The 16,082-nt window shown below is 40.9% G+C and overlaps 1 protein-coding gene across 4 annotated transcripts in view; it reads left to right on the forward strand.

Annotated features, from left to right (window-relative positions):
* The window catches only part of TXLNB (taxilin beta), a 336,040-nt gene that overhangs the window by 117,170 nt on the left and 202,788 nt on the right, over positions 1–16,082 (forward strand). For all 4 annotated transcript variants that reach the window (XM_044064743.1, XM_044064736.1, XM_044064754.1 and 1 more), the window contains one exon: positions 6,725–6,895. In XM_044064743.1, the coding sequence (XP_043920678.1) occupies positions 6,725–6,895 (171 nt within the window). The remainder of the gene's footprint in view (positions 1–6,724; positions 6,896–16,082) is intronic.

Here is a 16,082-nt window from a genome sequence, read left to right on the forward strand (position 1 = left end):
TCCAGGTTACTGTAGGTAAGTCTCCCATTCAAATCATAGCCAGTTATAGATCTCCCTCCATGGGTCACAACGCCCATGAAGCCTACTTGACCAAACTGGAGACAATCCAAATTTTACTGAATATACTGGTTATGGGAGATTTCAATTATTCCACCATCAACTGGGAAACTTACACTAGCTAGCTCTAACTCGCTAGCGCAAACGTTCCTTGGCTTTGTTAATTCAAATGTCCTGGAGCAAATTGTCCATACTCTGACAAGAGGAACTAACATTCTGGATCTGGTCCTCACCAACATGTCAAATAGATGAACTGCAGCAACTGTCAGACCCTCATTAGTTAAAACTGACAACAAGTCAGTCACTTTTGAGCTGGCATTAACACCAGAACACACAAAGGGTTAAATCAGAATAAAAAAACTTCACCAAGGCAAACTATACCCTCCTAGGTCAAGGTATAAATGCATTCCAAGCCTCACCCCAAGCTGGAAGTGGTAAATACCCCGAAGCTTACACTAAAACCTTGTATAATCACTTGCATAAGTGTATAAACTTGGCCATACCAAAAATAATCAAAGCCAGAGCTCCAAGTGAAACGAAGCTGTCATAGTGGACAACCAGCATCAACAAACTTTACAATAAATGCAAAAAGTTGCTGTCCAAGAAAATAAAGGCAAAACCCCTGTTACTATAGGAGGTACTGCCAGCACCGCTAGCTGGAAATTTGTAAATAATTATATGTCATTTGTGAATATCAAACTGATTTATACAAGATGCTTGTGTCATAAAAGTATTAGAACTATATGTCATGTGTATTTCAAACTGATTTGCACAGATATTTCTGTTGAGAAGGAATTTGTAAAGTTGTTGTGTTTGAAATGTATCCACAGTGAGCCCTACTGGAGAGAACAGAAATGTACATGCACTATTATAACTGTTGAAATGTACATGTTTTAACAAAGGAAATGGAAGGTTAACTTCAGTCCAGCAAGCTGTAAAAATATATCTGAAACTAAATCACTTTATGGGGTAGGCCATAAATATGCTACAGTATCTCACAGGTTTCAAGGCAGCCAGAGACACAAAGTCTGTACTAGGAAGTTTTCTGCGTTGTCTTTGGGGTGAACTAATTACTGCTCTGGAAGCATGGAGGTATGAAATTGTTTCATGACTTCCAGCACCTGCCACAGATCTGAGCAAAAGCCCTTGTGTATGTATTTTTACAGGTAGATGCTAAATCCTACCATCTACCAGCAATGGGGGTTTGCATGGGAACTAGAAGTCAGATGACCAGAAGTGATGTCATTCTGCAAGCTATCCCAGAAGTAATATTTTAGGTATTATTTTGAGAAGTCTCTTGGTGAGACTGAACATTCTGTATTCTGCCTTGAGTCTGACAACAAGAAGGACAATGCACCACATCATCTGCCTTGCTCTATTAAGTAAGTAGGGAATAGTATAAGTATCTTAGATTCTATCAGGAATATAGTGAAGCTTAGTTTAGTTATTGTTTTTCTTTATTTTTCTGAGCCTGTCCTTCAATGTTATTTTGAGTGTTTCCTGTGATTTCAACTTTGATGCCACTGTGAATATGTACTTGGTATTTTCTTATTCTTTTATTATTTATTATTAAATATATTTAAACCTTTCATTGTGGCTGATCTTTGTAGAGATAGTTAAGGTTTGAGGGTACTTGCATATTTATTTGGTGACACTGTGTGGGCCACTCCTAATAGTCTTGCTCTTGGTCAAACTACCATTTGTATTAATATTAATTTCATTCAGTATATTGGATACTCTTGGAAGAGCCTTACGGTAGCTGGCAGGAGTGTCTGGTGGCAGTAATAACTATCTTATAGTCTGGGCAAGAAGGGGGCATATCTAGTAAACCTGTACCAGTCTTTCCTAGGTGTGTGTGTGTGTGTGTGTGTGTGTGTGTGTGTGTGTGTGTGTGTGTGTGTGTGTGTGTGTGTGTGTGTGTGTCTGTAAATCAAATCTCAAACAGGGAGTGTTTCAGCTACTTGAACAGGGACATGAAGCATGGGTTGAACAGAGAGGGTGCTGGAGGTCTTGGCTTGGACACTCAGCTGAGATCTCAACTCTATAGCTGTGCCAGTGGGGAGTCTTACTGGGGATCTGGAGAAAGAGGGAGAAACCATCCCCGGACTGATTGTGTTCCCCTCGTGTGCTCTTAAGGGAAATTGTACTTGATTGAGCTTGATGCAGAGAGCTGCATCTGGAGATACTGGGTGTGTACCTGTAATCCTCCCAGTAAACATCCCCACTGGTGCCAGTGGTGAGGATTTAGGCCCCTTGATTACTGGCCCAGAGATGGAGGGTTGTCCCAACTCCAGCTATGGAAAAGCACCCTCCTAAGTCTCAACAGGCAAATAAGACAATTTATAAAATCCTCCAAGGGCTCCTTTGAGAGAATCTTAGCCAGTACAGCCAAGGAAAACCATAAGGCCTTTTACAGCTATGTACATAACCTAAAGGGTAGGACCCAATCATGTGCAGAACTGGTGGTCAACAGTATCACACACACTGACCTCACAGAGATAGCAAACCTGTGGATAGATTTGGTGAAAATTTCACTCCCTTATCACCTCTTAACTTACAACAAGCCTTCCCCCAAACCCCCTCCACCCTACATATCTGAAGAGCAGGTCCTCAAAGCCTTTGTCCAAGACAAACAACACAGCCTCTATGAGACCAGTCAACATCCCAGGCTGTCTTCTAAACAAGCTAAAACATGACCTACCATCACCACTAAGTACCCTTTTCAGTCATAGCCTAACCACAGGCTTTGTTCGCGTGGAATGGAAAACAGCAACAGTTACTCCACTCCACAAAGGTGGCTTAGCAACAGACCCAGGGAATTACAGACCCATAAACCTGACCAGCCTCATCTGTAAAGCCATGGACCTCATAAATGAAGATGTAGATGACCTCCATACTCTGTATCCTACCGAGTTTGGCTTCATGAAAGGCAGATCCTGCCTGTTAAATTTGGTGAATTTCTTTGAAAATGAGACCAAGCCCATTGACGAGGGCAACTCTGTGCACACAGCATACCTCGACCTGACAAAGGCTTTTGACACAATCCCACATTCAGGCATTAATGATAAACTTAGCAAACTGAATGTAAACCCTTTCATTGTAAGATGGGTTGCCAATTGACTCACAAACCAGACACACACTATCAAAGTGGGTGACTCCACATCAACCAGCAGACCTGTTACCAGTGGGGTGCCACAGGGGACAGTGCTGGGCCCCCTACTTTTTGGTAAATACTTCTCAGAAGTTCAGATCAGAACTAAGCAGTTGTGACTGATCAGGTTTGCAGATGACTGCAAACTAGGTGAAATCATTGAATCCACAAATGATGTCAGTATACTCCAGGAGGGTATCACGTAGACCAATGACTGGTGTATTAGTGACAGTGATACTGTCTTAAACTGAATGCAAAGAAATGCATCATCATTCCCTTTGGCGGAAACAATGTCCCCTCACACTATCAAATCAACAACAATACCCTAAGTACTTATGAAGTGGTAAAGGACCTGGGATCACAAGTTGATTGTGCCATTAACTTTGACCACCATGTGTCTACTGTAGTAAGGAAAGATTTCTATGCAGAACACTTTATTAGTAAAGACTTTGTCTCAAGATCTAAAAAAGTTATAACCCCACTATACTCAGCAATTATCCGGCCCATAATTGAGTATAACGCCCCATTTGGCATGTACTGTACTAAACACCTGCAGCAATTAGAGAGACCTCAGAGGTTTCTTACAAAGAAGATCAAGGGGCTCCAGCATGTGCCTTACACAGACTAACTAAAGTTCCTGTCACTATACTACGTATCATATAGACTTCTTAGGGGAGACTTATGCCTGGCCTACAGAGCAATCCAAGACCCAAACCTAATGAACTTGCTGCATATCCGTAAGTCAGACAGAACTAGGGATACCTGTTCCAGGGTCCTAAAAATGGCCTGTGATTTAAATAGGACATGCTGGAGGGACAGATTTATCTCCCAGTGTCTGCTGTGTCTTTGGATAGGCTACCAATTCATGTGAAACAGAAAACCTCTATAGCAGTGTTCAAGAGGAACCTGAATGAGTGGATGGGGTACTATAAATTCTTACTGGGGATAGAGCCCACAACCCCCCTGGACATGGGCAGTCATCACCAAATGCAATTTTGGGTATTGACTAGCATTTCTATGGTATTTCATTGAAATGAAACAGCTAGGCTTAAAATAACCTCATAATCTCCTATGATCCTATGATCCTAGGATATGATCGAATTTCTGAAAACTCAAACATTAAAAGAAAACAAAAACAAACACAAAAATCTATCCTTTTTTATGTTTTTACCCAACCCCCTGCAAATTATATATACCAACTCCAAGATCACACTACATTAATAACAATTCTCTTATGCCTGAATACTACTGATACAGGTTAGCTGGCTAGAGTTAACATGGAAAAAACCTTAAAGCCTTAAAAAAGAATAGTAGAGATCTGGAATCAACTGTCTTCCAGTCAGGACATTGTTAGCAAAACATCAGGCTTTAAAAATTCATTTAGAAAAATAGGACTGATGACATATCCAGATGTTTAGTGGTAATGTTGTCTTGAACTTTAAAATTAAGTAGATTGGTAATAAAATAATTAACATGCTGGGATGCTTTGTGTACTGCTCCAGCCTAATATGATTTATAGATGTGTTCACTCCTATATAATGCACCTCAGCTGTATGGAACAGTAAAGGGTTTAAAGATGCATATACATTCAGATATTATTTGCCAAGGCATGTATACTAATGAGGCCCTTTATGGAGCTTTATATGCTACTCTGTTAGGGCAGTTGCAGTGTGTGGACAGCAGGCACATTTGTACTGCTCAAATGTGCCAGCAGAGCAGTACAGAAAATGTGTAAGTGTACACTGGTATGTTTGTCATGGATCTGTCTATATATATAGTTCAGTACACTTAGAGCAAACAGAGTAAAGTGAAGCAGCAGGTAAGTTGTGCATGTGTATGAGAGGGTGTGTTAGTGTCTGTTCATCTGTGTGTGTGTGTGTGTGTGTGTGTGTGTGTGTGTGTGTGTGTGTGTGTGTGTGTGTGTGTGTGTGTGTGTGTGTGTGGTTTTGTAGGCTCCCTATTATAATTCTAAGACTCATATGTGCAAGCCCTGGAGTTAGGAAAATGAATGTCGCACCTCACTGTTCTCCTTTAAACTTGATTTTGCAAGGTGGCAATCCCCCTGCACCCTTCAGTATGAAGGGCAAGACTTCCAGACTCCCTGAGCTTCTATATGCCAACTCTAATGGCTCCATACCTTGGAGAAAAGGGAATACTCCAAAAAATGGTAGTTTCAGAACTGGTATATGTAAATCTGCATTTTCAGTCATTCATTCTTACTGTTCTCAGACTCACACTAACAAGTCTTGGTATATCAAATGGTTACCACATGTGTTATAACATGTATGCATAAATATGAGTGAGTTCGTTTGTGTATATATACATACAAATATTTCAGGCACGAGCAATAATGCCCTTCTAGCCTGACAACATAACAAAACAGTTATTTCCACAGTGTCTGTGTTGTTTTTAAAAATGTCTAAACTAGCACTTGCATTGATGTAATTTGGTAGTCTATTCATTGTGTCAGTTACTCTGTCAGAGAACCAATTAGTACACCTCTAATTCCTATATAATCTTCTGCATAGGTTGTCTTATTATTTTCTGCTACTTTTTGATAACCCCAGATGATCCCAGAGGTAATTGTCTCTCAATGCCTTATATACCTGAATTAGGCCTCCTCTTAAATATCTGCACGTTCAGATATTTTAATCTTTCATAATAACTTAAATTTTCACATCTATGGATGTTCTTGGTATATTTCTGCTGTACTCTTCCCAATTTACTCATGCTTGTTTTCTTATAAGGTTTCCATATCGTTATTCTATACTCAAGTTTGAATCTAATCTAACAAACAATGACTTCATCATTTCTGATTTCCTAGACTTTGTAAATCTTTTTATACAACGTATAGTTCTATAAGTAACATTAACCAATCAGTTGATATGTTAACAAAAGCTCAAAGTTGGATCTGTGTATGTGTGTACGTCTGCTTGTGTGAGTGCATGACTTTGTGTGTGTGTGTGTGTGTGTGTGTGTGTGTGTGTGTGTGTGTGTGTGTGTGTGTGTTTACATTTGTCAAGGCTGCAGTATTGCTTTCTCATCCAAGTGTCATATGGAAAAGCCTCAAGGGTCTACCACCTGAAAAGATGGGGGAACCCATACAGTGAAGGCCTACAATCTACAACACCTGTAAGGAACTGTTGAGGTATTCATGAGTGAGCAGAAGGGATGGGTAGAAACTAGATGAACAATTGGGTGGGTACCAGGAGCGACATCAAAAAATATAATGAATTTGAAAATCCTTTAGTAAAAATTATGCATCCTGACTACTTTATTCAGATGTCCATGGGACATCTGTCTATTAGTGACATTTAAGAGTGTGAATAAATTCAAAGCATTTGCATAACTATTTTATATAATGAAACATTTACTAACAATATGAAACATTTTTTGTTTGCAAATGTGCAAATACAATTTGGCTTGTTCTTTTTTTTTCTGTACACAATGATGTTTTTTTCATTATCTGATTTTATTTTCTGATTTTCTTTTGCATGTTATTATTTATGTATGTAGTTGGAGGAACATCGTGCCACACAGAAGCAGATGAAGGTGCTGCAGAAAAGACAGGCCCAGATCCTGAAAGAGAAGGACCAGCTTCAGAGTGAACACAGCAGAGCCATCCTGGCTCGCAGCCAGCTGGAGAGTCTGTGTCGGGAGCTGCAAAGGCACAACAAAACACTCAAGGTCAGAAACAAAACATTGCAAGAGCCAGTAATAAAATCATCCTGCTTCTAACGATCTAATGAAAAATGTTCATGTAGCAAGGAATGAGTTTTATCTAATCATATAAACTTAAATAAGAGAAGATAAAGATAATTAAGACAAGAGTACCAAAGGCATACTTTTTTACTGTCATCTTAATCAGTGTCTTCAGCTGTTGGACCCTGAAAAAAAATGTCACATGGCTGTATTAGAAGGCACTGCAACCCCACAATGGTCTGTGCTCCAATTCTGTTCTCGAGTTCACTCACTATATACACCTGGGTTTTCAGCTAGTGCTTAGGTTTCCTACATCTGTGATAGTCTAAACCTTGTAGTGGTATGCATGCCATGTGTGTGTGTATGTGCCATATGTGAGTGTGAGTATGTGCCATGTGTGAATGAGTGTGTATGTGCCATGTGTAACTCAGTGTGTATGTGTCATATGTGCGTCAGTGTGTATGTGCCATATGTGTGTGTGTGTGCCATGTGTGAGTGTGCATGTACCATGTGTGAATGTGTATGTAGCATATGTGAATGTATATGTGCCATGTGTGTGTGTATGTGCCATGTGTGAATGTGTAACATATGTGAGTGTGTATGTGCCATATGTGAGTGTTTGTGTGTATGCACCATGTGTGTGTGTGTGTGTGTGTGTGTGTGTGTGTGTGTGTGTGTGTGTGTGTGTGTGTGTGTGTGTGTGTGTGAGTGTGTGTGTGCACGTGCCACATGTGAGTGTGTATATGCCACATGATTGTGTGTGTGCGCCATGAGTGAGTGAGTGTGTATGTGTTATGTGTAAATGTGTGTGCCATGTGTGAGTATGTGCCTTGTGTGAGTGAGTGTATATGTGCCATGAGTGAGTGAGTGTGTATGTGTCATGTGTGAGTGAATGTGTATGTGTCATGTGTGAGTGAGTGAGTGTATATGTGCTATGTGTGAGTAAGTGTATATGTACCACGTGTGAGTGAGTGTGTATATGTCCTGTCATGGATTGGTGCCAAGTTCATCATGAATTTTGATCCCCTTAGTTCACACTCATGCCAGGACAGGCTCTGCTCCTTTGTAACCTAGAGCTGGATTAAGAGGATAGTCTTCATTTACTGTACTTGCACTTGTTTTATACAGTGATAGCTACTGTTTTGAGCATTTTAAAGCATTTATTTAATTTTGTGGCAAAAATCATTATTTTTCTGTTTTTGCCTTTTCTAGTTCTGTCTACTTCCAGATCACCTTGCTGAAGGGCAATCTAGCCAGGGGATTTAGTTGTTTGGAAGTTGTTTGTTATTTAAGCTGTTCTTGAGAGCTACTTTTACTCTGCTTTTACATTAAGAAATTCTAGGATCATCCATCATGTGGCAGAAGATGTTCACCTGGACTCCCTGTGTTGGAAAGCACTTCAGGGTGCTCAAAGTGTGGTTGATTATTGACTACAGGGCATAGGAGTCAGTTTTCAAGCTTTCTTCTTTGATATAAACCTGGTAAATTAGCTTGAAGCGGCTGACCTTGTAGCAGCAGTTGGCAGTATCCTGTATTGTAGCAAAGAAATCGAGAATAAAATTTCTCTATAAAATTAGAATTAGGTCTGAAACCTGTTAAACAGCATTACACTGCAAGCAAGTATGCTTAAAGTAGCTGTCTTGCACATCAAGTAGCACTACTATATTCTAGCACTATGCTACATTTGACCTTAACCCCAGAAACTCATTTGCATATGGAGTAGCACTACCATATAGGTTCATAGGTTCATAGGTTGGTACTAGGCTATCTGCCCGAAGGCATTTATAAGCCTAGCCAGAATGTGTTGGCTTTCGCAGCCCCCTTAGATTAGTTCCCTGTGCCTCTGTCCAGCAGAGCCACTGAAGTGATCCCCAAGGTAAACTTTCTGTTTCCCATCCACTCATCAAGGTTTCTTTTGAAGAGTGTTAGTGAGGAGCTCTGCCTAATGTAGATTGGAATCTTGTTCCAAAGCATGGAAAGTCTCTGGGACAGGAATCTATCCCTCCAATACGTCCTATTTATTGGTGTGGTGAGGTTTAGATCCCTATATCGTGTGGCTCGAGGGGATAAGGATTTTATTAGGTGGAGTATGTCCATCAATTCTGGGTTGGACATGGCCTTGTATGTCAGGCAGAGATCACCTCTGAGTAGGCAGTATGCAACTGAGTACAACTGGAGTTTCTTCAGTCGAGCTGCATAGGGCATCTGTTTGAGGCCTCTTGGTGAGGTACTTCTGTGGTCTTTCCAGCTGTTGCAGGTGTCTTGTAAGGTACATCCCAAATGGGGCATTGTACTCTATGATGGGTCTGATGAGTGATGAGTAAAGAGGCACAATGACCTCTTTTGATCTGGATGCGAACCCTTTTGTGATTAGGTGGGCCAGGTAGAAGGATTTTCTAACCACTTTGGCAATGTGATTATCAAAGGTGAGATTACTATCTACCTGGATCCCCAGATCCCTTATTACGTCTTCCATATTTAGGGGACTACCACCTATGTGGTAGTTTGTGAGTACTTTGTTTTTTCCAAAGGGGATGACTATGCACTTTTTGGCATTTAGCTTGAGGCCATTATTTTGACACCAGGTATCCATCTCAGTGAGACCCTTTTGGAGGATGTCTGTGTCAGCCGGAGAGTCAATTATAGCCCCTAGTTTGCAGTCGTCTGCAAACCTGGTCAGCCATCATCCTCTTGTGCTTGCCTGTACCTCTGAGAAGTATATGCCAAACAGGAGGGGTCCTAGGACTGAGCCCTGGGGAATGCCACTTGTAACCAGTTTAGAGTCAGACCTAGCTCCCGCAACTCTCACCATGTGGGTTCTGTCTGTGAGCCAGTTGGCAACCCATCTTGTAATGTAGGGGTTTATATTCAGGCTGGTGAGCTTGTCTATAATACCAAAATGGGGAATGGTGTTGAAGGCCTTTGCGAGGTCTAGGTAGGCTGTGTGTACCACCTTTCCCTCGTCTATGTCCTTAGTAACTGTCTCAAAGAAGTCCACCAGGTTTAGGAGGCATGGTCTGCCCTTAAGAAAGCCGAACTGGGTAGGGTCCAGTGTTTGGAGGCTCCCAATGTCTCTGTTAATGAGTTCCATGATGGTGCGCTCCATAGCCTTGCAGACCAAACTAGTCAGGTTTATAGGGCAATAGTTCCCGGGGTCTGTTGTGGCTCCACCTTTGTGGAGTGGAATAACCATTGCTGTGCACCACTCTATGGGTATGTAGCCTATGGAGAGGCTGAGTTTGAACAGTGTGTTTAGGTGAGGGGTTAGTTCGTCTTTGAGCTCATGTAGGATGCAGCCTGGGACACCATCCGGTCCCATTGATGCTGTGTTTTTGGTGTGGAGAGGGCTGTTTTAACCTGAGTGTATGTGATTTCAGGGACTCTACATTCTTCTGGTATGGTTATGGGCCCTTTTGGGGGTGAGAGGGGGGTTGAAGTTTGCACTGAACCTGTCTGCCAGGATGTTGGTGATATCGGTCGGTTCAGTGTACTTTGTGCCATTCTGCACTAACTCCGAGCAGATTTGAGCATTGCCACATAGATTCTTGACATAGCTAAAGAATGCTTTGTGGTTATCTTTGGAGTCCTTGGCAATTTTTCTTTCGAAGTTCTCCTTGGATGATTTTATGAGGGATCATAGTTTCTTGCTGATACTGATCAGGGATGTCTTCCCTTCTTGGAATTTTACTCTTTTCTGTACTAGTTTCCTCCTTCTATTGTATAGCTTGTTTATGGCAGGAGTCCACCAGACTGGTTTCCTTTACTTGGAGGAGTGAGTCTTGGTTTTGCTTGGGATGGCACGATCCATGCATTCTTGTAGGTGCCCATAGAATGCATTAGTAAAGGATTTTGCAGCTTGGACAGCATTATCCTTCAGCATGGGGGCTTTGAAACATTCCACCTTGGTCTTAAATAACGTGAAGTTTGCTTTTGAAAAGTTTTTCACTGTAGATTTCCTTGCCCGGGGGTGGGGGCAGAATGTGGATATCCAAAGTGATTTGTTTATGGTCAGATCTAACCAGCGAGGGGTTGACCTCTGGTGTGGAACACCAGTTGCCCATGTTGGTGATGACCAGGTCCAATATGTTGTCACCTCTGGTGGGAGTGTTGACCAGCTGAACCAGGGCATTTGAGTTTATAAATTCTAGGAAATGTTGAGCAAGGGATTTAGTACTTGAGCAGTTCTCCCAGTTAATGTTTGGGTAATTGAAATCACCCAATATTAGGGTGTTTGGTAGGACCTTTATGTTTCCCAGTGTTTCCAGAAATGTGGAATGGGGGTCATGGGACATGGTGGGTGATCTGTAGCAAGCTACAATTTGAATTGCAGTTTTGCCCATTGTTAGTTGCACGTGGATGATCTCTGAAGCATCGTGCTGTGCCACTAACCTGCAGGTGTGGGTATCCTTGATGAATATGTATATGCTCACGTCTTTTGTATTTTGGTTTGGGTTCTGTGGCCGAAATGTATGGTATGAGTTGTACCCTGTAGTGCTGAGGTGCTCTCTGGATCCTTAAACCAGGTTTCTATTACTGCACAGATATCAATTTTCTCCTTACTGATGAATGCCTCGAGTGAGTGCATTTTGAGGTTTAGACCTCTGGCATTGAGAAGCATTATCCTCAGATTTTTGTTACTTGTGCTATTTATGGTGGTGGGTTTGTCTTTTGAGCCTTGCCTAAAAAAGGCACTATGGGGGTGGCAAGAGCCTTGGCCAGTATTCAAAAGCCTAAGGGTGACAGGTGCAAGCTGTCTCTAGCGAAGCAGTGTGGCTTGTCGAGCATGTCATCCCAGGTGGACAGACACTAGATCCCCTTTGAATGACAACAGAAACTTAGCCAATTGTTGAAATCGAGAATTTTTTCTTTATACCATGGTATCATTCTTGGTGAGGGCAGAATGCTACTTACTCAGGGTCATACCGGCCTGGGCTATGTGATCAGAGAGCTCTTCAATGTCTCTTTTCATGTAGTCCAGGGAGGTACAGCTCAGGTCATTCATACCAACATGGACAATGACAGAGTCATATTTGTACTTGTTCTGGAGTGACCTGAGTGCTTGTGTTATGTGGAAAATCCTGGCACCCGACAGGCAGCTAACAGTAACCTTCTCCTTATTCAGCCTAGTGAGTGGGACATCAGTGTGCCTGACTATAGAGTCACCTATTACTAGCATGTTGGTTATGTTATTTTGCCTTAAGGGCTGTGATTGCATGGCACACTGGTTTTGTGAAGTATGTATTTCATGGTTTGTGTTGGGGGGTGGAGGTTGCTTGGATGTTTGTTTTGGAGGTCTCTGTTGGTTTTGCAGATTTTTATTTAAAGCCTCTGAGTATGTTTTCATATATTTATGTGTGTTTTTAGTCGGTGCTGGTTTAATGGGTTTATGTGAGACTGGTGGTGGGATGCAAGTATTTCCCTTCTCCTCTTGACTGTCTGATCTAGTCTTGGATTGAGAGAGCTTAGCCTCCAGTTTGGCTGTATAACTGCATCTCTCACATGTATTAGTGTTTGGTGGTAGGAGGAGAGGGCTGTCTGTGTACATGAGGCAGTTGTAACATTGCCTCAAAATGCCCAGATTCACCAGTTGGACTGGAGAGTACACCTGAAACTGCTCTTTGGACATGCCTGGATAGGTACAGTGAACTGTTTTACTGGATGGCTGGTAAGGTCGAATAGAGAGCTTTGTCCTTCTGTACAGTACAGGAGGGTCTAGTGCTAGGGTTTATAAGTGCTTGCTATGAGTTTTGAGCAAGTGCCGGGCTGAGAAATGAAGTTGAAAGTTTGTCTAGTTCCAAGGGAAAAATTGAAGAGGAGAGTTTGTGGAGCCGGGAGTAGTTTTACCCTAGCTAACTGGCGCTGCCTGGCATGCAAACCTGGGCAAATGCGGAATTTATAGCAGGGAAATGAAAGAGAGAGAAATTAGCCCAAAATAGCCAATGAACTACTAATTTCTGGGCCGAAACCATTCCTCCAGGGACAGATAGGCTGTTCAAAGCTCCTCTCTCTCACAGGTGAACAGAGAAACTTCCTTCTATCTAAGTAAGGTATGGGCAAACACAGAGATTTGTAACACAGCCCTGAATTCAGCACTAACCTGAAAACTGGACTATACTAGCTTAGAAAGACGGGAAACAAGTATATATATATATATATATATATATATATATATATATATATATATATATATATGTATATATATATATATATATATATATATATATATATATATATATATATGTATATATTTTTTTTTTGTTTGTTTTTTCAGAAAATAAAGCAGATACAATCAAAAAACACTTTAAATGCACAGAAAAGGATACTTATTGTTATATATCACAGATCAGAGTTGTAGTCAATGCCCTAGTAATAAAGTAGGAAGAAACCCAAATACAGTAAAAGCAGATAAATAAAGTGCAATTTTATATATATATATATATATATATATATATATATATATATAAACAATAGAAAATGGACATACTGATTTAAACAAGTTACCCAATTAACCAGAAAAAAAGCTCAAAACTGAGCCCTGTTCCAGCAGCCTTCAATCAGACAAGTTCTAACTGCACACTCCTGCTACTAGGGTGCAGGGGGAACCTTCTCCAAAAAAAAGATGGCCTGGATCAGTGCTCAAGTTATACAAACAAAACTAGATTCAGCAGGCCTGAATATCTTGCCCTTAACCCCAGAAACTACCCTAGGAGACCTCTGCTAAAAAATCAATCCTTAATCCCAAACAGCATACCATATTACAAGACTGGACAACATGGATACGCAAGTTACTAATCTCTTTGGCCAGCTTGGTAGATTTGGGCCTCCTAAGGCAATATAGCAATTGCCTCATGTTCTCCGAAAACCAGTTAATCTTTAAAGAAAATAACACAGTATGTGAAAGATGTCAATACACAACTTCCTTAGAAGCAAAAATCTCACACACAAACGAGATTAACAAGAGTAGCCACGCTACATGTCTCACATATACTGCTGATCACACGCACATTGTTTTATGCTGAGGCACTTAAAAGAAAGCTTCCCACATCACAAAGACCTCCAAACAACAACACTGCTCTTCAGCAATCACTAAAACACACACCAAAAAAACCCACCAAACATCTCACATAAGCCTACATTCAGTGGTCCCAGAAACAGCAAATCCGATAAGGAAAGCATATACTTTACCTAATATTCTTGTCATTGGGATTCTATTGTGTGATACCCAGATGCCCCACTCGCCAAGTTAAACAAGGAGAATATAACGGTTAGTTGCCTATCTGGAACTAGGATCCACAATATCATGCAAGAACTAAAGTCATTACACCGCAGGTATCAATATAATTCTTAGCCTATATGGGTGTAAATGACCTGAAGCATATCTCACTGGATTATATGAAAAGAGACACTATTGATTTATTTGATTATGTGTCACAGATAGGTATGAACTTTGCACTGAGCAAAATTCTGCCTTCACCAAGGATGATGCGACAGTATGAACATAAAATCATTGATTGTAATAACTGGCTTAGTTTCTGGTGTCACTCCATGGTATCCAGTATCTGTCAGCACGGGTAGACATGGCCAACAGACTATATTGCTTTGCTAAGGATGGGCTGCACCGGTCCCACCTAGGCTTTCAGATATTGGCTATAACTTAATCCAGCCCCTTAGAGCTGTTTTAGAAAATGCCAAAAAGACAAAAATCCCAACATAGAGAAAAGTCTCCAAACAAACTTAAGGTGTTACTGCTCAGTGCTCAGAGCCTAAATAAAAACCTCCACACCCTTCAAGCCCTCCTCACTTTGAGAGTTAGTTCAAGGCTGTAGAAAGTACTCCAGCAGTGCAAGGCTACAGTGCCGTCATATTTCTTAGCTGTACAGATTTTCGCAGAATGTCCAGATTTTTGCCTCATATTTTTGGTCCATTTTTAATAAAATTGTGGTTTTCTGGCAAATCTTTGGTAAATCATTAAAGACTTCAGACTTCATACCCTTCAGAAAATGCATGCTAATGCAAAACCTATTATTCTATAGTTTGTAAGAGCAATATTTAAAAATGTCCGTATTTGTGTGCCTTTGTCCCTCCATTATTCATGACTTTGTCCAGATTTTTTGCTTTAAGAGGTTGAGTGCCTTCTAGACATTTAGACCAACAGCAGCACAGACTGGGGCCAAAGAGTGAGGTGTCTCGATCTACATTAGCAACAAACATACATATACTCCAGGTTGGTTAAACAGGATGATTCTTCCATGGAGCTCATCCACATTCAAGTCATCATAGAAAATATACTTGACCATAACATGGCTAGCTACAGATAACCATCTATGTCCCTATAGTCTTACAACTCTCACCTAAACCTAATAGAGGTGCTCACCATCCAACCAAGCATCCTATTCATGTGTGACTTTAATTACCCCTCTATAGACTGGGAAACTTGCACTGCCTCCACACAAACACCCTGGAGCAGACAGTGCATGCTCTAACCAAAGGTTCAAACATACTGGATCTGGTAATCACCTACATAGGAGAGTGTTGCAGTACCTCCACTTCCCCATCCCCAGTGTCATGCTCTCACTATTATGGGCAGATCGTATACCTGGGTTGAATGGTGTTTTTCCTTTGAAACCAGCCCTTAAGGGGCATAGGTGATTTTCTGCATTTTGATTGATGCACCATATAGGTGTGTCTGATGTGGTATTTCTATTGGTTGCTATGAACTATGGGCGGAATTAAGTGTTTAGTTTTCATTCATTCTTAATTATTTATTTAATTATTTTAACTGTTTTTCATTGGTTATTTGGTCTTTTAAGTAGATGTTTTGAATGGGGCTAAACCATCTGATGAAGGGCGTTGTGCCTGAAAGCACTAATCTATTTTTATATTAAACATTGTTTTAGTATATGCACAGTGTGTTAGTCCTTGGTGTCATTTTCTTCTTCACTGTTAAGGTCAGATAATAAAACTGTTTCCTGTGAAGTAAAAATCAACCTGGAAAACCCAGCTAAACCAGTAACAGTTAAGACTATTCTAAGGCAAATTACATCCTATTAAGTGACAGTTTATCAAAATTCAAGGGTCCCCCTAACCCCAAGATCACAGCTACCTATGCAGAATAACTCACAGAGTCCCTATACAATCAAGTGAATAGTTGCATAGAGGCTGCCATACCTAC

Source organism: Protopterus annectens, chromosome 1.part0 (assembly GCF_019279795.1).
Source record: "Protopterus annectens isolate FY-2018-M chromosome 1.part0, PAN1.0, whole genome shotgun sequence".
NCBI classification, from domain to species: domain Eukaryota; kingdom Metazoa; phylum Chordata; order Ceratodontiformes; family Protopteridae; genus Protopterus; species Protopterus annectens.